At 35.7% G+C, this 27,763-nt stretch overlaps 1 protein-coding gene across 22 annotated transcripts in view; it reads left to right on the top strand.

Annotated features, from left to right (window-relative positions):
* Positions 1 to 27,763, top strand: part of ROBO1 (roundabout guidance receptor 1) — a 1,128,624-nt gene that overhangs the window by 1,049,118 nt on the left and 51,743 nt on the right. For all 22 annotated transcript variants that reach the window (XM_072738096.1, XM_072738103.1, XM_072738098.1 and 19 more), the window contains 9 exons: positions 6,393 to 6,598; positions 8,133 to 8,214; positions 8,382 to 8,550; positions 8,634 to 8,800; positions 15,080 to 15,201; positions 15,845 to 16,076; positions 17,051 to 17,172; positions 20,147 to 20,318; positions 24,581 to 24,778. In XM_072738096.1, coding sequence (XP_072594197.1) covers positions 6,393 to 6,598; positions 8,133 to 8,214; positions 8,382 to 8,550; positions 8,634 to 8,800; positions 15,080 to 15,201; positions 15,845 to 16,076; positions 17,051 to 17,172; positions 20,147 to 20,318; positions 24,581 to 24,778 — 1,470 coding nt within the window. The remainder of the gene's footprint in view (positions 1 to 6,392; positions 6,599 to 8,132; positions 8,215 to 8,381; positions 8,551 to 8,633; positions 8,801 to 15,079; positions 15,202 to 15,844; positions 16,077 to 17,050; positions 17,173 to 20,146; positions 20,319 to 24,580; positions 24,779 to 27,763) is intronic.

Genomic DNA, 27,763 nt, shown 5'->3' with positions numbered 1-27,763 from the left:
TCTGTGTTCTCTATTTTCTTGTATTCATTAGACGTAAAGTTCCATGAGAGTCGGGCTCATGTCTGTCCAATGAATATATACTCAGTATCATACTACCAAAGTCTGACACATGGTACATACTCAACAGATAATTTTTGAATGAATGATAAAACATGGATAGAATGAACAACTAACTCTTGGTTAAGTCAGAATTCAAAATTAGACTGTCTCATTCGAAAGCTCCAACTCTTACTTCTGTCTGTGATTTGTATTATATATTACTGGCTCCAATTAGTTAGAATGACCTAAAATGTTTTTATAATTTCATACTCATATTAAAGCTATTAAACGATGGTGAAGACCATGTAATGAATTTAATAATGATCGATATAATCAATATATAGAAGTGAAGCACAGAATTGCCCCAAAATTTATAATTGCAACTTTTTAAAACAACTTTATATATATAAACAACTTGTATATACAGGTGTATGTGAAAAATGGCCAAAGAAAACTATGGTAAGGGATACCTGAGTGGCTCAGCGGTTGAGCGTCTGCCTTCAGCTCAGGTCGTGATCCCGGGGTCCTGGGATCGAGTCCCACGTCAGGCTTCCTGCATGGAGCCTGCTTTTCTCTCTGCCTGTGTCTCTGCCTCTCTGTGTGTCTCTCTGAATAAATAAATAAAATCTAAAAAAAAAAAAGAAGAAAACTATGGTAAAATATTTTCAAGTATTTCTTATTATTCTAATTAATAATTGAAAGCATAACTTCCTACATGCCATCTGATACTACATTATCATAATTACTGTATTTGTGAGACTAGATCAAGGATAGCAATTTTTGCTGAACTAACACAAAACAAAAATCTAACATTAAATATCCTATTCATTTTACAGTCTCTGGGGAGATTTAAGATGGTTTTGTGTTTGTTGCGGTGGTAATTTTAGTTTTGTTTTCTTTATTTTGGAATTCATTGATACTGTACATGCAACAAGTATGTCCTAATTCTTCACAGGTAAATTTATTATTACTGTGATTACTGGCAACATCAGGTTTTGCACATTATCAAGTCAAGTCAAGAGGATGGCTAGTAAACAGAATGCTCTAAAATAAAATATAAGATCCAGCTAGTAAACTGGATGCTCTTTGACTTTAGCTTCTTGGCCTTTCTTTATTATTTGCAAACAGAAAAGACAGAATAAAACACGAGGCACAGAATATGGTGGAGTAGCAGCTGTCTTTGAAATGTTGTATTTTGTAGCCGTGGCCCACCCCAAATAGCATTTGACTCAGGAACATAGAAATTTATATCACCTAATTAGATGAAAGTGTTTCTTTTCTTTTTTACTAGAATGTATGGAAATTAGTGATTACCAAATGCAATATACAATTTAAAATCACTAGCATTCATTCATCTTTCAAAAGTTATTGATATACAATGAGATGAGTGTTAGCTTTTATTCAGAAAAGAGAGACTTGACACTTGCCAACTATTTGATTTGGACAGGTGGCTTGAACTTTCCCTAACTAACTCATAAGTTTGTCAAATATGTTTGTGAACTGATAGCAATTGTAATATATTTATATTATATATATATTGTATAATATAATATAACTGATATTTGTTGGTATACATGTATGAACTTTTCATACTTAAACTAGTCAATGTGTGCATGTTATTTTGTTTTTTTTCACTTAAATTATTTTATAAATGTATTTATATGTATTAATGTCATCTTCATGATCATTGCTTTTGAGGTAACAAAATATTATTTCTGAGGATATACTCTCTTTTTTAGGATCTTAATATATATCATGAATGTGAGGAAGAGATAGGGAATTTTCATAAACTCTGCTGTAATGGAGTTATACCACCTGTGGCACTGCTTATACCAGCACTGCTACCACTATTGCCACTATACTGATACCCATAAATAGTTACAGTTATTCAGTGCTTCCTTTGTGCCAGGCAATAATGCTAAGACCTTTCCACAAATCAACAACTTTAAATTCAACAAGACCTTATTTTTTATCAGTATTTTATTCTAACCTGTGACAACAACAAAATGTTTCATTTTTTCTAACTAAAAATGTGAAAGTGCTTTAATGAACTCCTTCAGCTCTGGCTTACCAACCAGTTTTTTATAGAAAAGGGTCAGTGGCAATATCACAATTCATACATATGTCTAGCTTTTAGCAATTAACAAAACACCTATATATATATTATATTCCATTTATTTTTTTAAAGATTTTATTTATTTATTCATGAAAGACAGAGAGAGAGGCAGAGACACAGGCAGAGGGAGAAGCAGGCTCCATGCAGGGAGCCCGATGTAGGGCTCAATCCCGGGACTCCAGGATCATGGGCCAAAGGCAGTGCTAAACCACTGAGCCACCCAGGGATCCTCTATTATTCCATTTAAATCTTCATAGCAATCCCCTGGGCTGGCTAGAACATTATCTTCCAATTAGAGATTAAAAAAAAAAAAAAAAAGTGAGGCTTAGAGAATTTAGGAAAGCAACCCAAAGACACATGACAGATGGAGCCAGTAATCAACCCTACTCTTCTTCTCTTGCCTTATTTTTGTAAACTACCCAGTGTAAACCAGGAAGAAAAAAATGACAGAGAAATAGCATCATTAAACTGGGTTGGGATAGGATGCAGAGGTGTGAATGATGTTGACTGTGATGTGAACAGCAAAAACGTGTTAAGATTTAGAAAACTGAGTAAATCCCCAGATATTGGATTGTCTCTAAATATAACAAGATTACCAAATGTAAGCCACTGCGTTACTGGATTTAATTATAATGTCATAAAGAAACACTGTTACTAATTTAATTAATGTCTAGAAATAAATATTCATTCATTCTTATGATCAAGGGAACACAAGTGATAGAATCTTCTAAGACCCCAAAGCAATAAAACACTTTCATTTTTTTTTTCATACTTATCAGGAGCGGTTTCTATTTTGATTTTAGCTAATCTCAACAGCAAATGTAGAAAAGATGAAACACTCCTGCCAGCTTACAAACTCCAGCTTTCTAATACACCTCCAAAGGAATTAGCAAATTTCATACCAGTAGAGAATCAGAAGGGTGCAGTGAAAACGCACTCTTGCTTTCTTGTTTTTCCTTAAGCAGAATGCACAAAACTAAGAATTATTGCATGGTAGATGAAGAACAAATTGAAGTGTGGCTCCAGCTCGTGAAAATCTTTGGTGCATAAAACTTTGAACGTGACACATCTAGCTTTGCAAATTATTGCACCCAGAATTTACTCTGGCAATCAGTTTCTTTTAATCAGGCAACTTCTTAAAATTGTCTTTTATATATTTGTAACTTAAAAATTTTTTAACTAGGGGATCCCTGGGTGGCTCAGTGGTTTAGTGCCTGCCTTCGGTCCAGGGCATGATCCCAGAGTCCCGGGATCAAATCCTGCATCAGGCTCCCTGCATGGAGCCTGATTCTCCCTCTGCCTGTGTCTCTGCCCCTCTCTCTCTCTCTCTCTCTCTCTCTCTCTCTCTCTTTCTCTCTCTCTCATGAATAAATAAAATCTTAAAACAATTTTTTTTAACTAACACTCAATTTTAAAGCTTGCTCATGAAAAAAAAATTTCTTAAACATAATTTTTATTTATTTTTTTAATAAATTAATTTTTTTGGTGTTCAATTTACCAACATACAGAATAACACCCAGTGCTCATCCCGTCAAGTCTCCCCCTCTGTGCCCGTGACCCATTCACCACCACCCCCCACCCTCGTCCCCTTCCACCACCCCTAGTTCGTTTCCCAGAGTTAGGAGTCTTTATGTTCTGTCTCCCTTCCTGATATTTCCCACACATTTCTTCTCCCTTCCTTTATATTCCCTTTCACTATTATTTATATTCCCCAAATGAATGAGGACATACACTATTTGTCCTTCTCCGATTGACTTACTTCACTCAGCATAATACCCTCCAGTTCCATCCACGTTGAAGCAAATGGTGGGTATTTGTCGTTTGTAATGGCTGAGTAATATTCCATTGTATACATAAACCACATCTTCTTTATCCATCATCTTTCGATGGACACCAAGGCTCCTTCCACAGTTTGGCTATTGTGGACATTGCTGCTAGAAACATCGGGGTGCAGGTGTCCTGGCGTTTCATTGCATCTGAATCCTTGGGGTAAATCCCCAGCAGTGCAATTGCTGGGTCGTAGGGCAGGTCTATTTTTAACTCTTTGAGGAACCTCCACACAGTTTTCCAGAGTGGCTGCACCAGTTCACATTCCCACCAACAGTGTAAGAGGGTTCCCTTTTCTCCGCATCCTCTCCAACATTTGTGGTTTCCTGCCTTGTTAATTTTCCCCATTCTCACTGGTGTGAGGTGGTATCTCATCGTGGTTTTGATTTGTATTTCCCTGATGGCAAGTGATGCAGAGCATTTTCTCATGTGCCTGTTGGCCATGGCCATGTCTTCCTCTGTGAGATTTCTCTTCATGTCTTTTGCCCATTTCATGATTGGATTGTTTGTTTCTTTGGTGTTGAGTTTAATAAGTTCTTTATAGATCTGGGAAACTAGCCCTTTATCTGATAGGTCATTTGCAAATATCTTCTCCCATTCTGTAGGTTGTCTTTTAGTTTTGTTGACTGTATCCTTTGCTGTGCAAAAGCTTCTTATCTTGATGAAGTCCCAATAGTTCATTTTTGCTTTTGTTTCTTTTGCCTTTGTGGATGTATCTTGCAAGAAGTTACTGTGGCCAAGTTCAAAAAGGGTGTTGCCTGTGTTCTCTTCTAGGATTTTGATGGACTCTTGTCTCACATTTAGATCTCTCATCCATTTTGAGTTTATCTTTGTGTATGGTGAAAGAGAGTGGTCCAGTTTCATTCTTCTGCATGTGGATGTCCAATTTTCCCAGCACCATTTATTGAAGAGACTGTCTTTCTTCCAATGGATAGTCTTTCCTCCTTTATCGAATATTAGATGACCGTACATTTCAGGGTCCACTTCTGGGTTCTCTATTCTGTTCCATTGATCTATGTGTCTGTTTTTGTGCCAGTACCACACTGTCTTGATGACCACAGCTTTGTAGTACAACCTGAAATCTGGCATTGTGATGCCCCCAGCTATGGTTTTCTTTTTTAAAATTCCGCTGGCTATTCGGGGTCTTTTCTGATTCCACACAAATCTTAAAATAATTTGTTCTAACTCTCTGAAGAAAGTCCATGGTATTTTGATAGGGATTGCATTAAACGTGTAAATTGCCCTGGGTAACATTGACATTTTCACAATATTAATTCTGCCAATCCATGAGCATGGAATATTTTTCCATCTCTTTGTGTCTTCCTCGATTTCTTTCAGAAGTGTTCTATAGTTTTTAGGGTATAGATCCTTTACCTCTTTGGTTAGTTAAACATAATTTTTAATCTTAACTCATTTTTAAAAAAGCATAACTTCTGTGGAGTTTCACCTAAATTGACAAGATCAGGGATGAGAATTGAGACCATCTCTCTAATCTAATGCAAGTTGTTTTCATTATACTTATACAATTGTTTTTGACTTTTCCCTAAATAATGGCTTTCTTATCTCAGATAAAATTTTTAGGTTTTAGATCTTTCATATAATAAGAGCAATTTTAATTTATATATTATAAAAATGCCTTCCATTTTTTCCTTCCATAATACATTAAAACTATTAAGATAATAGAATTAGTGAAAATGTTTTCTGATCCCTGGAATTCCAACATGGAATTATATTTTCTAGGTTAGGACATTAGCTTGAGTTATATTTTTGGATTAGCTTACTAAACAATGTACGTGAGCAGTTTTCCAGTTTTTCCTAAATTTATTAGGATTGGGAAACTTTTACCCATGTAATCTGTTAATAGAATTCCAAGATAGAAAGATCTCAATCCTACAAGTCCAAAGCACCTTTGAATGCAAAATTGTCAGACATGCCGGTATGATATCACATTTTTTTTTCTGTTGCACACAAAGCAGTTATCAGATATAAAGTTGGCTTTAGTTCATTTATGAAAATTTGGCTCATCAGTTTCCTTGTGGGAGGGGGGGTTGTGTTTTTTATTTTTACGTATTTTCTAAGGTTTCAAAAGTACAGCATTCCACTTCTCACCACTATCCATCTACTTCACCATTCACAATTCTTATTTCTTCCCCAGACTGTTAAGTGAAATGGGACCCTTGACAGTGCAGCCAGCTCAGTCAGGGCTTGGTCATTTGAAAGGAGTACATGGTATCTCATTTTAATATCCGAATCAGAGCATCATATAAACATATTCTGAATAATGCATGTCTCCTACTTTAATTACTTGTTAATTAGTTTGTTTCAAAGCCTAGAGCAAGTGCTGTTGCTGGGATGATTAGAAAATTGCTTCCAGTTGTAGAAATCTATTTCCCGTTTTTCCTTTTGGCAGTGATTGCAGACCGGCCTCCCCCAGTCATTCGACAAGGTCCTGTGAATCAGACTGTAGCAGTGGATGGTACTTTAGTGCTCAGCTGTGTGGCCACAGGCAGTCCAATGCCCACGATTCTCTGGAGAAAGGACGGAGTCCTAGTTTCAACCCAAGATTCTAGAATCAAACAGCTGGAGACGGGAGTGCTGCAGATCCGATACGCTAAGGTAACTTGAAATGACGCCCTGGCTTCCCCGTTTTGTTCCACTTTGGTTTTGCTTCCAGCAACGAGTGCTGGAGTCTCAAATTTTAGAGTCAGGGAAATGCTACCTAACAGTATTGATAGATTTTTAATTGATGCTTTTTTCTTTCAGACATTCCACTGTGTATATTTAAGATGATTTGACTCATAACTTAGCGCATAGCAAGTAACTTAAGATTTTATATGGAGGAGAAAAAAAAACAGATTTTTGAGACTGACTGAGGAAAGTAGATGGGGATTTGTGGGAGAAAAACATCCTTCCAGGTTGCGGTATGATGCACACATTCCATAAAGCATTTTTCAAAGAGATTTTTCCAGTACCATGTTATCTACAGTGCTCTTGAACAGTTCTTCTGTTGTGAATATTTCGTTCAACATTTTGCAACTACAGAATGCCATCATGCAAACAAAAACCCTATAGCAATGTACACACTGAGTGTACTTTCAAATCAGAATGTTAAACGATGAAAAGCTCACAAGTTTGTGAGAACCAGTTTAGGGATTTACCTTCCCAGGGCAGCACATCCCATACCTGTTCTTTCAACACTGTGTTGTTTTGTTTTGATATTTCCTTTTCTTTTAGGTCAAGATCAGACAGGCTCACAAGGCCTATGAAAGAATAGCTTTGACAGCAATAAACATAAATTTCAATCGCTTTATTGCCTATTGTGGGTGGCTTCTTGGGAGTTTTGGATCAGCATAACAGTTCATCCTACATGCCATGAAAGTTAATATGTTGTAGTTCTTTGTGACGATGATTGCAATTTTGTTATTACAGTTGCCAGAGTGAGATGGCAACATTCTTGCTTTATAGAACGTTACTTGAAGATAGAGTTGTTACCTTAGGCAGAGGTATACGGGTTCATTATGCTGGTGATGATTTTAAAGCTGAACATGTGACCCCTGTTTGTTTTCTGGCATTCAGTCTTTACAAGGAAGAGAGCGCATTCATTCCAGCTGAGGTTTGACTAAATAAACAGGTTAAAAAAATAATAAAATGGGGGGGGGGAGTGAATACTTTGAGTAGAAATCATTTTGTGTTTATCCTTTGTCTGTAATATCCGTTTATCTCAGAATCCATATGCATGAAACTCTGATAAAATATGAAATAGCAAGAATTGCCATTGGCTAAATTTTATCAGTTTTATGATGTGACATCAAATACGAAGATATAATTTAGTAATAATGATTAACCCTTGAATTTGAATACCTCATTTTTTTATTGTCCCTGACACTGAAAATTGTGCTATGGTGAAGCAGTTAAATACTATATTTTTATTACACAATTAAAATAACCATATAAAATCATTTTTTCCTGTATTCATGCAATATTTTCCTTCATAGTCAATAAAAACATATTCAATTAAAAGGAGGTTTCTGGTTATTGGGTTTTAATGCAGTTATTCATATTCATGGGACATATATGAAACTGTAATTGCTTTTCCATCCCATTGAGCTCTCGATTGTTCCAAATATTTATTTTCCGTCTGTCTTCTCAGCTGGGTGACACAGGTCGGTACACCTGCATTGCATCAACCCCCAGTGGTGAAGCAACATGGAGTGCTTACATTGAAGTCCAAGGTAAATCCAATAGTATTTTTAACTTAAAAGTTTAATGTGCGGTTGTTTACTTACTGGTAAATGTATGGCGTACATGTCCTGGTGCCAGAGCAGGCATATGTGTAATCTACCTTTATGTGCTTATCTGTATACCTGTAAACATCTTTCCTCTTTTTCCTCTGTATTAGAATTTGGAGTTCCAGTTCAGCCTCCACGACCCACCGACCCAAATTTAATCCCTAGTGCCCCCTCAAAACCTGAAGTTACAGATGTCAGTAGAAATACAGTAACATTGTCATGGCAACCAAATTTGAATTCAGGGGCAACTCCAACATCTTATATTATAGAAGCCTTCAGGTAGAGTAAAGATGATGTTTCCTATATGGTCTTTTTTTTTAACCATTAAATATTCATGTTCTAACTTATGTATCTTTCCTTAGCCATGCATCTGGTAGCAGCTGGCAGACCGTAGCAGAGAATGTGAAAACAGAAACATTTGCCATTAAAGGACTCAAACCTAATGCAATTTACCTTTTCCTTGTGAGGGCAGCAAATGCCTATGGAATTAGTGATCCAAGCCAGATATCAGATCCAGTGAAAACACAAGGTAAATACTGATTTACTCAACCTTGTGACACCTATTTATTCTTAGATGTTATAATTTTACAAGTCATTAATTTGTACTGCATTCATGCTATGATTGTATATGTGATGCAGATCTGTTCTTCGAGTTGCTCGATTAATTTTTAATACACAAACACAATGCCTGCAAACTTTATTGTTTTCTGCACTAAGTACTCCAAGATAAGATTAATAACGAAGAGCACTATTTCTCATTTTATAAGATTACAATCCAATCACACAAAATATTAGGCATTTTTTATGTGAAAGAAACAGATAAAAAGAAGAATGAATATGTGGAAGCTAATGAATATGTGGAGCAAATTAGAAATTAGTTCACTTGGGCCACATTCTGGATATACTGCTTTTTATTGTCTTTTGTGAATAAAAATTATATTTAGCTTTCAACAGATTACGTCCTATCCACCACCATGTCCCACCTAATATTTTAAAGCTTCAGGGAAGCCTGGGTAGCTCAGCAGTTGAGCGCCTGCCTATGGCCCAGGGCATGATCCTGGGATCCATGGGATCGAGTCCAACATTGGGCTCTCTGCATAGAGCCTGCTTCTCCCTCTGCCTGTGTCTCTACCGCTCTTTCTTTCTGTCTCTCGTGAACGAATGAATGATTGAATAAATAAATAAATAAATAAATAAATAAATAAAATATTTTAAAGTTTCAATAGGAGTAAAATTTACAATTTGAATAAAACAGTGATTTGAATCAATCTTTACTTTTTTTGAACTTATTGCCATTGTAATATATGCTTATTCTTATGTTAATAAAGAAATATAATTCTAGATGGCAGTGAGAGAACTATATAATAATTTTCTCACATTCAGAGGGATCATAATAGCTCAATCTTGAGTTTACCATTCCAAAGCAAAAAAAAAAAAAAAAAAAAGTAACAGTTATAGTGATAGAAACAAGTTCCACACACAAGGATTGAAACTTCAACTATTTATATACTGGTTTGGGAGAGGGTATGCCAGCCATTTTGCTTGTTTATCCTCTCTAATGAGTGTTTAAAGAATCTTTTTGGAAGGACCTTTTGCTTCAGAATTCACAGAGAAAGCAAACTGAGTTGTAGAACATGCCCATGTTTGTCTCTTGCTGTGTGAATTCAACACACCCAGATGCCTATATTTGCTATCATGAGTCACCTCATCAGGAACGTTAATATTCTTGGAGCCTGCCTTAACGCAGTTTGAGGTTTTCAATATTAGATATGCATTTGTAAAGAATGCAGACACAATGACAGCTGTAAAGTGAATTTAAATTTTTGTCCCGAGGACAGTGGTCACTACCTAGGAGACTCCACAGTGTGATTGCCTGCTGCTTTTCTGTTACATATGCCTATGAATGCTTTTGTAATCTATAACCTCATTTGTGAATGAGGAGGTAGTTAACATTTAATCTGAAAATTAATTCAGGTCTTTTTACATTTTCACTGACTTACCTTTATACATGAATAGCTAGTTGAACAACCCAAGTGAAATAAACTCATGTCAGTTGGAAGACTGGAAATATGGTGAAATAGGCATGCAACTTTGAAATCAAAGGATTTTTAACCTCACCTCCTGAACCTATTAGCTGTATAGCTCTGAGCAAGTTAGATTGTCCTGAGCTTCAGTTTCCTCACTTATAAAATGGAGCTGAAAATATGTACTCCACAGGTTTGGACAAGGATTAATTAATTTATGACTATACAAGACACAGATTTGTTTTATGCCATGAGAAATTGTTATTGGACTTATATTTCTTTCACTGTCTGGACTAAAAAGAAAGGAAGTTGATAAACTTTGCAGATATCATAAAACCAAGAAAGACAGGATGAGGAATGAGACCATCAGAATTAAATATATCTCAGTAGACGGAAATGATGAGTCAGCACTAACAAGATTAAAATTAATGGAGCAAATTCAAACATGTGCTGCTTAAACTTAACTTTTGAAAATTAGCTGTAGAAGGATAGAAAGGATACCAAGCTTAAAGGAGAATGCAGGGATCCCTGGGTGGCGCAGCGGTTTGGCGCCTGCCTTTGGCCCAGGGCGCGATCCTGGAGACCCGGGATCGAATCCCACATCGGGCTCCCGGTGCATGGAGCCTGCTTCTTCCTCTGCCTGTGTCTCTGCCTCTCTCTCTCTCTCTGTGACTATCATAAATAAATAAAAATTAAAAAAAAAAAAAAATAAAGGAGAATGCATGTGTGTGTGCATCAGGGTAGTGGGGTTAGACAGATTTCAGTATTTGAAGTCAATTAAAACACCTATTTTACCCAACTGAGTGATGAAATTACTAAAAGAACAAATGTATTCTTAGCTGGCATTAGCAGAAGTGTGTCTGGATCAAGCAATCTCTTCCCTTTACTCTGAACTGGTCAAATTGTGAATGGGATAATGTATTCTTTTTTTGAGCACGACATTTTCAGGTAGACTTTTTTTTTTTAAAGATTTTTTATTTATTTATTCAAGAGAGACCATAGAGAGAGGAGGAAACACAGACAGAGGGAGAAGCAGGGTCCCCGTGGGAAGCCTGATGCAGATTTGATCCAAGGATCCCGGGATCACCACCTGAGCCACAGGCAGTCAACCATTGAGTTGAGTCAACCATTGACTCAACCCAGGTGTCCCTCAGGCAGATTTTTAAGAGGAGGGCAATGAGGATAGTTGGTGAGGCTGCATTGAAGGCTCAAAATCACATCATTGGAAAAGAAATTCAGGGATCTTGGTGTGTTTTACCCCCAAGATAATAGAATTAGAGAAGACATGATATTTTTTTTCCTTAACATTTTAAGAAACCATGATGTAAAAAGGATATGCTTAATTTTAACTCTGGCAACAAAACAGGACCAAAGAGAAGTAACATTGAGGAAGATTTCATTGTCTAGTTCTTGGATGGCTTTTGAGATCCTGTGAAGCTCAGCTGAGTTAATCCTTGTTGTAGCAGGAACTTGGGGAAAAAACCTGGAAAAAAGAACAAAACATTTTTGTAGTGAGGATAAGGAGAAGAGCCAGGGGTAGAAGGTGCTCAGGGAAGGCTTGCTGGAAATTGATGCCTTATAGAGCAGCCATAATTTCTATAACCATCTCTGTAACATGGCTGCAAAAAAACAGTCTTCCCCAGTAGAGATTCCTGTGAAAGAGTTATCAGAGTTTAAGGTACAAGGCAGGGATCCCTGGGTGGCGCAGTGGTTTGGCGCCTGCCTTTGGCCCAGGGCACGATCCTGAAGACCCGGGATCGAGTCCCACGTCGAGCTCCCGGTGCATGGAGCCTGCTTCTCCCTCTGCCTGTGTCTCTGCCTCTCTCTCTCTCTCTCTCTCTCTCTCTCTCTCTGTGTGACTATCATAAATAAATAAAAAAAAAAATTTATTAAGGTACAAGGCACAGCTTCCAGTTGAGAACTCAGGTAGAGGTCACAGTTGGAGTTAGAGCCTTGCCACAGGGTCATTGAGATGTGTGATAAGGCAAGGAAGATGACGTGAATCATGGGCAAGTAGGGAAGGTGTTGGCCCTTGCTGGGATGGTGGGGTTGTTGCCACTGTAACTACTGTGTTTCCTCCACGTGTCCTACTTGCATAGCATTCTGAGCCCTATCTTTGAAGAATATGCGCATAGACACAGAATGCACAGCATATGTATGACATGATACTGAGAACTCAGTCATTGTAAATCATGAAGTGAGGCCTGGATAGTCTCTCTTCAGAGACTTGTGTATAGGGAATGCCAATATTGGGGAAGCAGCCGGATAGAATTACAATCTAAAATTTCCTTGAGTTTAATTCTGAATGTTTGGAAGGACCTTTTATATTATAATACAATTTTTTCTAAGAGGAGGAATAGCACAAGAGCAATAAAAGGACCAATTCATAAACTTTTCAGTGTTATTAGATATTACTTTTCATCCTTCTCTCTGATGCGATATTTACTGAATATTCTAGGCTGCTGTTGGCAAAATAGTTACACTAGGCAAGGGAGTTTCCTAGTGTTCAGGAAGGGACTGACTGACAAGTTTATCTCAAACCAGAGAAATGAGAGATTATGCTGAAAATCTTAGTAGCTACCTTTTAAAAAAATGGTCATTTACATGCTTGGTGATACTTTCTAAAAGGCAGAAGATTCTCTGAGGATAGCAGCTTACATATGAGAGGACATATTTAGAAGCTGACATGATTTGTGTGCTTTTCATACAGTAATTCCCTTTCACTCAACCAATGTTTATTAAGCACATTGTACATGTGTGGCACAGTGTTAGGTGTTCTGGGTTCACCAAGATTAACCCAATATCTGCTTTTAAGAGAAGGACTTTATGTGACTTGCAAAATGCAGTTCTCACAGCAACCCTCAGAAACATCTGCCATTGATATTGCCATTTGACAGATTAGAAAACAAAAACAGCAAAGTTAAGAAATCTTTCCAACGTTTCATGGCTGACAAGTTGCTGAGTTGGGGTGCAAACTCAAGTCTGTCTTATTGCAAGGACGTCACTCCTCCCCCAGAGATAGATGGTAGCTGGCATCATAGGACCAATAGGAACTAGTAGGGAAGGGAGGACACTTGATGAGAGGGTCACAGGCAAGTGCTTTCTCTCTTCTAGGCAGTGGTAATAGGTTGCCTGAGAGCCAGTGTTAGCCAAAGGTGTGTGGAAGGGATGACAAAGTATGAGAAGCCAAAATTATCTCAGTTTTTGTCATTTTGTTTATTTATATGCTTAATTGATGGGCACATTATATGTACAATCGAGGGTGTTGTATCTAAGAGTCTTCAATAGCACTTTGATCTGTCTACTATTCACCTACCTGCCGTAGAGTCCATCAAACCTTGACAACCTGATTTTTGGTTTATTTGTTCCAAGGTTTTTATTTACATTCTAGTTAGTTAACTTATAGTGTAATATTGGACAATCTCATTTTTAATATACATATTTCTTGCTTAGAATATCTTTAAAGATACTTAGTCATTCAGAAAACTAAAATTCTCATTTCTGCTGTTGATGGGATGGTAAATAATCTAGAATACATATGCCAACATATAATACTCTGAGAAAGAGAATTCTGGCCACAAAAATCTCTTTATTTTCTTCCCTACTTCACCCTGTGTTCCCTTTTATTATTATTATTTTTTTAAGATTTTATTTATTTATATGAAAGAGAGGAGCAGAGGGAGAGGGACAAGCAGACTCTGTGCTGAGTGTGGAGCTGGACAGGGGGCTTGATCCCATGATCCTGAGATCATGATCTTAATTGAAATTAAGAATCAGAGGCTTAACCAACTGAGCCACCCAGGAACCTCCACCCCTTTATTATTGTAAGCAAAGCAAAATATCTGTATTTAGAAAACCACCTTAGAAATTGGCAATTTTTATTGAGTACAGACTTTAGAACTTTGACAAAACCTCTCCTTATTGGGGAAAAAAATGTGCAACATAAATGAATACTAGTACTAGTAGTATTCTAATTCTTACTTTGTTCTTGGTCTCCTTTCTTAAATTTTGGTGTTCTTGAGATGAAGAACTTTTTATTTAACCTTTTTTACAGTGATATAATAAACAAACTAAAGAACAAGTCATTAAATAGATGGTTAAGGGCTCCTTTTTCATCAGATCTATTCTATTCTATTCTATTCTATTCTATTCTATTCTATTCTATTCTATTCTGTTCCCTTCCGTTCTGTTCCGTTCCATTCCATCTATTCTGCTGGTGGCTTCTGGATCCCTTACCTAGCTACTACTAACTTACCACATACCTTATTTTGGAAGATATCCACATTCATCTTATATAACATGTAAGGTATCTAATTTCTTTTTGTGTTTGCTTTTCACTTATTATATGTTTCCATTCTGTTCATTACTCATCCACCCTTTTGAAATTTCTGGTTCTTTTCTTTCTTGAATAGGATCACTATTGAATTTTATAACTTACTCAGAGGGGGGAATTACAATAGGCTCCTAATTCCTTGGCGGGAAAGCAATCATTCATGGTAGGAAGCACCTTAGAAGCTGCTTTTGCCATTGTTAACTTTTGCTTTCTGCTCTTTCTTGCTTTCTCCATGCTCTCTGCTCACTTGGGTGTTTTCTATGTCCCCATCTTCCCTATGCTAATAAAAAAGTCACATTGTTCCCATTTTATTCTGTATCACAGGCTGGCTTCACAGTTGGAATGGTTCTTTTCTGGGAGTTGCTATGAATGCAAGGATTGGTGCAGCATGCTTTCATTCAAGTCAGTTACCTTGCACAGGATGTAACACAGTCTTCTTGGATTGTTACAGATGTTCCCCCAACAAGTCAGGGAGTAGATCACAAGCAGGTCCAGAGAGAATTGGGAAACGTCGTACTGCACCTTCACAACCCCACCATCCTCTCATCCTCTTCCATCGAAGTGCACTGGACAGTGAGTCATTATTGTTGCAGTATTTGATTTCAGTTTTAATAAGCAGTTGACTTCTGGGAGATGATTATATGAAAAAAATATGAAACAGATATCTGTTCCCCACTTTTCTATGTAAGCATTGTTCATTATGGTAGCTCTGCACTGGCTTTAAACAAGAAGTTTCATGTTGTGTGTATTTTCTATTATCCCACAATAGTAAACTTTACTGTTATCAAAGGAAAGTAACATATAGTATTAATTATAAACATATGACTTGTGATAGGATCATTATCACATACATTATTTTTTAGGCTTTAGAAATATTTGAATAGTATTAAATAGGTGTTTAAAATTAGAAAGTGGTAAAACACATTTTCTCATCTTTTTGATCTTGACATATCTTTAGATGTCTGTCAGAGGACTGCCATGATGCTTAAAGTTTCTGCATGAACCATAGAAATTAGTATCTAATATTATATATTAAGCTGAAAAAGTGAATGTATTTCAAAAGATAGTGATTTATTCATATTCTATTTTATGTAAACTAGAAAACTATAGAGTAAAGCCAGATAGAATTTTTTTACATTTTGCCACATTTAATTTTCATCATTTTTAGTAAATCAATAAAAAGATATAAATGGTTTCATTTTTGTCATTTTAATAGGTGGACCAACAATCTCAGTATATTCAAGGATATAAAATTCTTTATCGGCCATCTGGAGGCAACCATGGTGAATCGGAGTGGTTAGTTTTTGAAGTGAGGACTCCAACCAAAAATAGCGTGGTTATCCCTGATCTCAAAAAGGGAGTCAACTATGAAATTAAGGCTCGTCCTTTTTTTAATGAATTTCAAGGAGCAGATAGTGAAATCAAATTTGCCAAAACCTTAGAAGAAGGCAAGTATAATGAAATGTGTGATTACTGTGCATGCAGTACATTTGTTAGGTTTTTATTAACCTAGTTGAAAAAATTTTAATGTTAGTAGTGATATTATTAACTGTCTTGATATTGAACATTATGTTTTGCTAATAGAATTTATTCGATTAGAACCACTAAAAACCAAAATTATGTAATACTTGATTTGTTTTAATAGTGGCCTATATAAAAATGTACAGATGTCAACTATGTATTACTTAATGGCATGTATAGGATGTATTCAGTTCTTGAGAACTGAAATTCACATGTAAAGATGAATTTGTTCTCAACTTGTTTGACTTTAATTATTTTCCATTCACTTATTGAATTACTTTGAATAATTACTTATAAGTAAGGTGAGTTATGTTTTCATTTTCCTAGGAGTTTCTGGGGTTAGCATTTTATGCCTATTCCTCATATCTCTGGATACCCCACAGCTCTAGAAAAACCCCACAGAATAATTGGCCACTCAATGTATTTGCATAAAGATAACAAGGTTACATGCCACAAATATACTGTTTAAAAATAACCAGAATTTTCCCTAAAATCTGTTTATGATTTTGATTACATAAGTGATGGGATATAGTTAATGTCATGGATGATTAATATATATCTTTATACTGTGGAACATTTGTAAGGAGAACATGGGACTAGAGTTCCAGGGTAAGAGAAATAAGAAATTTTCCTGGGATGTTTTGTAGAGATAATTATATAACTTTGGTCATGGAAAATTTGCAATAACAAAAGGTTTAGCAATACTGAGGAGAAAGAAAGTTAAATCATTGAGGTCTATTCAGACTTGAATGAGATACATCTTTAAAACATGTGGGTATATTGACAGAGATTTTCTGTGGTTAAAAAAATATTAACATATAGTTAATACTTGACTTTAGATGTTGTGTCTTCTTTCAGTGATCTCTATTACTCACAATGTGTCTGCTTTTTAAAACAATAGCCCCCAGTGCCCCACCCCAAAGTGTAACCGTATCAAAGAATGATGGAAATGGAACTGCAATTCTTGTTAGCTGGCAGCCACCTCCAGAAGACACTCAAAATGGAATGGTCCAAGAATATAAGGTAATACAAATACAGTAATTACTGATGCACACCCTTCTCCCTACAAAGAAAAAGAAAGAGCTTGTCTAAATTGTGGATATCTGGCGCCATCTGCTGGTTCATGTGGCAACATGTAAGATTATCTTAAAAACACTCCTGTTTATTCAGTCATTGTGGAATAATTCTTAAGCCATTTAAAAAAATTAATTAAAAGAAATAATCAATATGGTCACAAAATTTATAGGTCCATGTAATTTCACATAAACCATATATAATAGTGCTAATTTAAAAAGGGCTTCCTTTTTTTACTCTAAAAAAATAGCTTGAGTATATTTTGCATAATTGGGTTGCCCTATGGAATTGACTGAGTCAAATTCTATCAAATATGGCTTGCTTTCTTTTTTTCCAACATATTTGAAGTTTTGGAACTTTGTAGCTAAATTGGAAAATTTGTTTTGACGTGCAACAAAATTTAGTTTCTATAAAACTTGTTTTAGTCTCTACACAAAATTTCATGTCTCAGAGGAGATTCAATTATAAATTTATGTATGTTTCATGGATTTTAAAAATAGAGGATGTCAAGTGAATGAATCTAATAACTCTGATAATTATTTTGACCTGTGAAGCTCTAGTGATTATAGTCTTACATGGATTTGTTTTGAGCAAATATTTTCAAGCATGCCAAGGTACAGTAAAAACAAAGTTAGACTCATAAGATGTATTCTATCAATGAATCTGTATTTTAGGAAAGTCTTAATGATCTATGATAAATGAATAATAGATTGCATCAGGGAAATCTCAATAGAAAATAGATTTTACATGTCTTTTTTTCAACATGTATGTAAACACACTGCATGCTAGAAGAATTTTAACGGTAGAACATGTATCTCTAGATACTGTTTTATATTTCCATGATACCTGAGTATTTTTTCTAGTTACTAGCTAAATTGTGGTACTTAGTAGCTTATCTCATATATGTGAATATTTTAGACTATGTCTATTGATATGAAACTGATCTTAAAAAGATGAACACATTTATTTTCTACAGCTTATTAAGTACTAACATCAGAATAACTTATACATTCATTTCCTGACTCAGTAGGTCTGATGGGGGGTCTGCATATGTATTTTGGTTGATCTTTTCAAGGTGATCTGATGTGCACCCTTGGTAAGGCTTGCCAAATAAAGACCATCAATGTCCCTTTGGGTAGCAAATTGATTTGTACAGTAACTAGATATACTGAGCTTAATTTCAGACCTAATATTTTCTTAAAATGATTTTTAAAACAGACTGAAGTATGTTTGTGAAATTTGCTAGAATTTTTAAAGGGTGACGTTTTAAAGTATTTAAAATAGTGCCAGGAATGCCCTGTGACTGTTCTAAGATACTTCAAATTTGATGTTCTAGTGTAATTGAGTCATTAAAAGGTAAGAGTCTCTACAATTTAAGTGTTTTCTTACAAATTTCAAGGTTATCTCAATATGAGTAGTGACAGGATGCTGTGGTGCAGTCCAGCAAAATGAACTATTATTGAGATTTTTAAGGATTTAAAATGAGGTGGTGTCTCAGCTCTCAAGCAAAATTGTGTAATGTAGGCATTTTCCCCTAAGAGTCGAAACTCATTTCTTTCCAGAAGAAATGCAAAAGGGTGGATTTCACTTAACTTCATGGTCAATTTAAAATAATAAAATGCCTTTCAGAGCCTGATTGACTGGTACAAAATCAGTTTGTGGCTTTGGTTCAGCTACGTAATGTAATTGGGGGAAAAGAAAATCACAAAGGACTCTTTATTTCCAAATGGTCAGGACCTGGTATAGAGTTTGACCGTTTGCTGGTGTTATGCATTGAAACTGTATTAAAATAATATTAACTTCCAAAGGAAAAAAATGAAAGGTTATTGCCCACATAATAGGGGACACTGACACTCCTAGATTTATTTTAAATCCCATTTCCTATTACAGTTTAGACAATAGGCTACTTGAAGCTAATCCTACATTTTGCTTGAGGACATCGTAAAGAATATAGAGCATGTTTTACTACTCCATGGATCATTTTCTTATGGTAACTGAGTCCAAATACTGTCATGTACCATATCCAAAATCTGAAACATTGCAGAAGACCACTCTATGAATAAATAATCCTTTAGTGAAATGTAAATTAAGGATTACAGCGTAGTTCAGAAATCTTACTTTCCTGAAAATAATTTCCTGTCACAAATATCCTTATCAAAGTTAATGAGCTATATAATAATTTTCTTATTAAAAGAACATTTTCCTTTCAAGTCAAATATGTATTGTTACTCTTTATGATCTTATGTATGTTATCAAAGACTAATTAATATTCCTGCTTAAATTAAATACAAGATAGAGTTCTAATTTTCTCTCATTGATAATGCAACATACCACGGGCTGAGTAGACTCCTAGGAAGATCCTAACTCCTTAGGTCCAATCTTATTTATTTATTTTTAAGTAAACTCTTACACCCAACATGGGGCTCAAACTTAGGATCCCCAGATCAAGTTGCCTGTTCTACTGACTGAGCCAGCTGGTACCCCTGTCCAGTTTTATTTTTAATAACCATATTTATGCAAAAGTACTTTATAGATTAAGTTATTGTTCCTTGTCTAGATACACAAAGCTTTTTGCAAAGCCCTTTTTTCCTGGCAAATAATTTCTAGGTATTTAAAAAACAACAACAACCTGATGATTTGGGGTGATAGGAGCCTGTGTCTTGGAGCCAAAATCTGTACTTTCCTGACATAATCCTTGAAAAGTATATGAGAAATTTCAGAGATCTTGAAGGTACTGCTAACTCTAGGATCTAGTTCTGTCTTCTCAGAACTAGAGCCTAGGGAAAAATGATTTTGGAAGCATCCTCTGTTAGGTCCATGTTAAGTCTGTACTTGGTCTAGGTCTAGAACCGAAACACTATGTTGATCTTTGCATCAATGTAAATAATTTACCAGCTTAAAATTCCTTGTGCTCATCTTGCAGGTTTGGTGTCTGGGCAATGAAACTCGTTATCATATAAACAAGACGGTGGATGGTTCCACCTTTTCTGTGGTCATTCCTTCTCTGGTTCCTGGGATCCGATACAGCGTAGAGGTAGCAGCCAGCACGGGAGCCGGAGCTGGGGTGAAGAGTGAGCCACAGTTCATCCAGTTAGGTGAGTGCCAGTATAGATCTGGCCTGAGAGTATCGCTGCACTCATTGTGCTGCCTTTTTGTTTTTTGGAAACACAGTGACAAAAATGATAATGTTAGCTTTAAGATATATACATAATACATTGCATAAAATACATAAATATATAAGAGAACTATATAGGTATATGATATATCATGATTATTTAAATGTATATTATATATCATAACTAAACCTAAACTAGCCAAGCACACATTTTACATTATATTTCAAGCAAAAGTTGTCAGCAGCCATTGTCATCCTAATTTCATCCTATTAAATTTTCCTTTTTTTTTCTTTATTTTTCTACACAACAAATACTATTAATTGAAGACCAAGGATACCTCAGTGAACAAGAAGACACAGTCTGAACCTAAATGGAATTTATAGTTATTTGGATTAAAAAAAAAACGTGAAAAATTTAAACTAGTTATTAGAAGTTTAAGCAGTATACAATTTATAGTTACCATTTTGGCATCTATTTAAAACTGTAATTGCTTCTTATAAAAAAAAAATATAGATTGCAATGTCAAAGAGAATTGGAATGTGGTTACATGTTAATTACATAGAAAGTTATATATGTTGTGTGCTTCAAAAGTGGTTAGGGGAATTAAAAAAGGAAAAACATTTTAAAAAACTCACAGAAAAGCCTTTTTATAGGGAACGTGGCATGAACATAAAATACAAATTAGTAAGTGGTTACTAGTAAAATCTAAAGCAAACAACAGCAAAAACAATTATAAATGGAGAGGGGAGAGAAAAGCATCAGTATTGCAAGGCTACATTTAAATTATGAAAAATGCTGAATGTATAGTCAACTTTGGTTTATCCTTTCAGATGAAAAGTTAAGCATTAGTTAAGATTTTATGTCAGTTGCTAATTATGGAAAAGGATCTGACAAATGCATTTTTATACTTGACAGATAAGCACATAGTATGTTTGCATTTGGATGATAATTGGTGACATCCTAGAAATTATTTCAAAACAAATTCAAGAAACATTTGACCTTGAATAAGCTTTTTTGCTGTATAAACTTTACATTTTGAAAACTCCTATTGCTAATCCATTGTTAAGACAGTGCTATGTGCTCCAACAGATGTCTTTGACAAGCCTCTGCAATATAACATGATAAAGTCTACCTGAAGTGCCGTAATTATGACGTGGGACTCTGTTGAATGTAGATGTAGAGGGTTGCAGGCTGATGAGGCTTACCATTTTTTTAGGCTTTATTTATTCATGAGAGACACAGAGAGAGAGACAGAGACACAGGCAGAGGGAGAAGCAGGCTCCATGCAGGGAGTCTCATGAGGGACGCGATCCAGGACCCGGGATCATGACCTGAGCCAAAGGGAGATGCTCAACCCCTGAGCCACCCAGATGTCCCAAGGCTTCCCTTTTTTAACATGGAGCTTCCAAGGTTGACCCAAGGCCAGCAGAAAGAAAGAAAAGAAACGCATAGTGTGAGAGAAGGTTTAATGCTGCAGGTAGACCTCCTGCGCAGAACTCAGTCATGTGATTCCAAATAGATGAGAACACCACAAAATGAAGTTGCTGCCTCAGGAGTTCCCTCCTGAAAACTCTGTGGTGTGACAGTAGCATTCAAGCCTTTAGAGAAGAGCTTGCTGTATCTGCCACAGCTATGGACCAGAATTTGATTTGGGGATTCTTTTTAAACAGTGATTACATATGCAACTTTTAAGCAAAAGAAGTTCCATGGTTTATTTCAGGTTCATTTATTACAAAATTACAAAATAGGAAACTATTTAAAAGAATTGCTTGATGTATCTGTTACAACATTAGGTTAGATATGGGGAAAAATAGTCTAAATATAGAACTTTTACTCAAATAGTTGCCCAGTTTTGTGAAACATCAGTATTAACTTATTAAAATTGATATTATCATTGATGACCCTATACATTGTTGATGTCATTTACCTATTTTTTATAACATACATTTTTAGTCCTTTGTCAAAGATGAATTGAAAAAAGACTGTGTGTTGTTTTATTTATTTAAGATTTAAATCAGTGGATTGCAGGGTAAAATTAGTTTTCTTAAAATTATAAATTTGTGCCAGTTTTCCATATCATAATATAGCCTCAGCTGCAGGGAGACAAAGACTGAGATACACAGTGGCCATTTTAATTCATTAGTCACACCACACTTTATTCTGTTAAGCCCATCTGGTCACTTGCATGGAACCTCTCTTGGCTGTCTTCATAAAATCTGAAGCTACCCGACTTAACCTTGCACAAATAGCCATGAAATCTATAAACTTAGTAGATACAAAGAGTATATCAGGGGAAAAAAAAAAAAAGATCTGCTTGGTGAACTCTCAGAGGATGAAGTGCTTTTAGGAAAAAGATATATAAAAGAGCCTGGAACATGAAATAAAACTTTCAGTCAACAAACAGTTGAAGGCAGGTGACTGAGACAGCTTATAAAAATAGATTTTTCAGGTTTGACCCTCTATAGAATAAAATCTGGAAATCTGCTTTTAAAAAAAAGGCAAAACACACACACAAAAGTAGCGATTTAGCTACCATTTTACATAGAAAGGGGTGCTATTTTCCCAAGGTTGTATCCTTAGCTTTTGAATACTATTTATTTTTTCCTACCAATGTCTTATTGGGGTACCATATCATTTAATAAGAAAAAAATAACCTGTAACTTTTTTTTTCTGTTTGAGAAATGTTATTTATATATAATGAGCTATTCCAGTTATTTTTCTGGGGAAAAAAAAGGAATTTTGGACTAGAACAAATGTCTCTATTTTAAGCAGGTTGATTAGCAGAACATTTTCAGAGTCAAATGAAAGTAGACGATTGTAAGAAAGCACCATTGTTAATGAAATGGGCAAACACCTTCTTGTTTCACCAGATGTTGTGGGAGAAAAACATTTAGACCACAGGCACTAGGTGGGAATTCCACCCACTGGGCATCCTCAGAGTTGGCATCACTCAGTCCCAACAAAGTGGGATATTGCTTTGATCGTAGAACAATGTCTTCCAGTTTTCTACAGACTTTGCTGACTGCTCTGTATGAGTGATGACATGATGGGCTTGAAAAATGAATATCTTATTAGTAGGTTTAAACATAAATGAAAAATAAATAAATTTTCATAGCCAGAAATTCTATCAATTTTAAATTATTGAATCAAAATAACAGAAAACATAAGCCTTTCTGAGTTTTCATAAGCCTTTGACTGTTCATAACACTTGATAGTTCTGGTCCATATTTAACATTCTTGTATCTATTGCTGGTCATGCCTATTATTTTAGAAGAAAGTGATTACTTAAAAAATAAAAAAAAAAAGCACTTTGGGGCGTCTGGCCGGCTCAGCCGGTAGAGCATCCGACTCTTGATCATGGGTCATGAGTTCAAGCCCCACTTTGGGTGTAGAGATTACTTTAAAAAAAGAGAGAGAAAGAAAAGAAAAGAAAAGAAAGAAAAAAAGAAAAGAAAAGAAAAGAAAAGAAAAGAAAAGAAAAGAAAAAAGGAAGGAAGGAAGGAAAGAAGAAAGAAAGAAGAAAGAAAGAAAGAAAGAAAGAAAGAAAGAAAGAAAGATTATTCATAAGTTATTTCAGTGGTAACATCTTAATTTTTCTTTGGTTTTAGATTATACTAAATTTTATAGACCCTGTGAACATAGGCTCAAACAATGCATGTGCCAGACATTTTAGAGTCTTAGAATATAGTCATATAGTTGGTTTAAGGGAGGAAGAAGACACACACGCTTTTTTTTCAATATCTACCTTAAATAGAGGAAATAACATTTTATCATCATTTTTAGAACATATAATGGAAGATTTCTATAGAAGTCTGAGAAGTTTATATCTTCTTTGTGCAACTTATATGGTACCCCTTATTTGTATAGTCCTGTTCAGGTATTTCATTTTTTATAGTTGCCGCTTTGTACTTATCTCAGGACTGTCTCGTGAAACTTCATCTAAGCAATAAGCTGCAGAGTATTGGGGAGTAAAAAATAGAAATTGTGTGCCATTGTCTTTGTTTTTAAATATATTCCATAAAACCATTCTATCATATGGCTTTGCATTAAAATAGAGTAAATATAATTTCACTGAAAATCTCATGGACTGTTTGAATGAGCATAGGTGGATATCATAGAATTAAAGGCAAATTATTGTCCAAAAATTAACAAAGTACTGATAGCCATTGTATATGATGCAAGTTTGCATTCATTATCGCACTGCATTTTAAACCCACATTAATCCAAAGATGGCTTTTCAGATTCTCATGGAAACCCCGTGTCACCTGAAGACCAAGTCAGCCTTGCTCAGCAGATCTCAGATGTTGTGAAGCAGCCAGCGTTCATTGCGGGAATCGGGGCCGCCTGCTGGATCATCCTCATGGTCTTTAGCATCTGGCTCTATCGACACCGGAAGAAGAGAAATGGACTGACTAGTACTTATGCGGGTATCAGAAAAGGTATTACCTTTCCTCAGTTTTTCATTTTTTAAAAATGTTTAAGTAACTCTTGATTTTAATCTGTGATTCTAAAATATTGATGGTTATAATTCTCATATTTTACTATATGAAGATTTTTTAAGGTGCTTTTATTTTTTTAAGTGCTTTTATTTTATTGTGATCTCTACATATTAACTCCTCTTGAGTAGCAATACTTCAAGGCTTATCTGTTTTAGGCTCAATTCCTTTAAAATATAGTTTGCCAAGGTAGGTCTACATTTGGTTGTTACACCATCTCTTGTGCTCTTAGAGAATCACTTCATTGCTTTATGTTCTCAAAGAAGTGTTTTAATCTCCTTGTCACAGGAATTGCAAATACAAGCTTTGCACTGCCTCACATAGCTTTAAAGGGAGTGCTGTTGCCTTTGTGAAGCTGAAGGGATTATTTATAAAATTATTTTATGAGTATTTCTGATTAGTTACAAAATAGTTATTTCTTACGGATTATGAAATGCTCAACTAAATGATGTGCCTCCATTTGCAGAGAGGAGGTTTAGTACTTTTTTATTGTTGTATTTAAAGTTGCAGAGTTGAATATATATATGCTGTTAATTAATAATGGGGATTTCCTTACAAATGTGTTTATAGGGTTAAAAGAGAAAGTTTACTTCACCACTAGTATTTATAATTTTGTGGATGAACCAAGTATGCCAAGACAATTTTTTCACAGACAGTTTCGTCACATATCCTTGAAGTGTATAGGTTGGTGATTTGTATATTTTACTCTTTGATGAGATTTGTTAACACTGTCAGACAGATAATCCTTCCTGCCTCCACCTCCCCACAAATATATTAATCAACTCTGGGCCTCTGTGATCTACAGGTAGGGTGACTAGAAGTTCTGGTTTCAGGATAGCATCCCAATTTATGTATTTAGTCCAACAAATTATTCAGGGTCCTCTTTTTTGCTCTCAAAATTGTCCTGGTTTGGCATGGCATATTATGCATTCACCCTAGTTATATAGGGATTATATGTAAACCTAAGACAACACTTTTGCTTTCTGCAACACAAATTTAAAGACAATCACCAATGAACATATCCTCTCCTGCACCATCACCACCCTTCCTTTTTTTTTTAACCACCTTTCCTTTAAAAAAAAAAAAAGTCAACATATTTTCTAAAGATTTTATTTATTTATTTGAGAGAGAGAGTGAGCCCGCACATGCAAGTGAGCGCATGTGGGCAGGGAAAGGGGTAGAGAGAGAGAGGGAGTCTCCAACAGACTCCAAGCCAAGCGTGGAGCCAGACTTGGGCCTCAATCCCACAACCCTGAGATCATGACCTGAGCTGAAATCACGAGTCAGACACTTAACCAACTGAGCCACCCCAGCACCCCAAGTCTACCTATTTCCTTTTTTCCCCCCAAGTCTAAATATTTCCTTAGGGGACATTTAATCAATTATATGGCAAAGTCAGAATCTGTAGTGCTAGCTAGAACTTTTCTCAATGAGAAGTTCTATGGACTGTCCCTATACACTTCTAAAACAGCCTGGGACAGCAGTCTAAAATATTTTGTTGTCAGTCACAAGGGGTCTTGGCAAGAAAGAGTCAACACAAATTCATCACCCCTACGGTAAAAATAAATTAACATGCCCCCTCCTGTGGGTGCAGTAGTCTCTTCATGTACATACGTTTGCCGTAGCATGATGATCCTTCAAAACATTTTTTTTCAGATATGCATTCTATCTAGAGATGAAGCAAAATGTTAGTATCCCAGCCTGTGAAATGGAAAACGAGGGCTTAGAGGTTACTGCCAAGAGAGCTGGTGCTCGTTATATATACAAAGTGGAACAATGTCAGGCACACATGTTCCCATATAAAACCTTTGACTGAAATACAATGGAGAGAAGGGCCATGTGGGTGTCCCCATGTCATGGAGCAGGGAGGGGGCAGGGTATTGGGAGTTGTATTTTGAAATCTAATTTGAAGAGGAAAAGTGACTAATTAACGTATAGATGTGGAGTCTCTTGAATTCTCCAGGAATCTTGCATTTCTTGGTGCCATGAAGTGCTGCGGCTGTGTAGTTATAACAAGTTACTGCTCTATATTGTCTTGAAATCTACATATGTGACATGAAACGCCCTTCCTTTCTGAAATTTCTTTCCTTTCACTAATGTACTTTAAGCATGCCGGCAAATGCCTATGTGCTCTTTTTGCAAAACCTATGAAACTAATATCATTGTCCTTTTTAACTAGCTTGTGTTTAAGCAGAAATCATAGAACATAATTACAAATGTAATTGGTGAGCATTTGATTCTGCTTCCCTCAATTTGCCTTGTTGGCACTTTTTCATAATTCCCTTCCCATGCAATTAAAAATAGTGCATCCTGAAACCTTAAATTGTCTACGCCAGAAAAAACGCCAGTAATTATGAGGAAAAAATTGAAGAGAAGGATTTTAAAGAATTAGATATAAAAGAGTCTATTGACCTATAAACCATCAGGCCAGAATGTGACTTTGGGTAAGAGTGAACATTTTTAACCTTCCCCCCTACATGTATCTGTAGATCTACCTTCTGCTAGAACATTCTGTATCCCTTGTCCGCATGCATTCACACAGGGCACCAGCATTGCTGGGTAATCAGGGAATATTATATTATTGGAAGCTTTGAGAATTAAGTTGTGCTTTGGTGTACAAGCTGGAAAAATTTCACTTAGATGGACTTCTTTTCATGTCTTCTTCAATTCCTTTGACTGGGTTAGCAGTTTGCTAAGAGTACCGACAAGGACCTTTCATATATTTTTTTTCCCCTTACGTCCTTGTGATTGCAAATTAATGTTCAGGCATTTGATTCTTGCTTGAATAGCTTTACTTTCAAATGTACCTTTTTACTTATTTATTTATGAAGACTTGTTAACTGTGACTCAGAATTTTTTATTGTAGCTAAATTATATCGACTCTGAAAAAACCCAAGTGAAGGAGAACACAATAGAATTCTTAACACA

This window comes from Vulpes vulpes, chromosome 15 (genome assembly GCF_048418805.1).
Source record: "Vulpes vulpes isolate BD-2025 chromosome 15, VulVul3, whole genome shotgun sequence".
In the NCBI taxonomy this organism is placed as follows: Eukaryota; Metazoa; Chordata; class Mammalia; order Carnivora; family Canidae; genus Vulpes; species Vulpes vulpes.
Note: the sequence above shows the minus strand (reverse complement) of the source record. Positions and strands in the feature narration are given on the sequence as shown.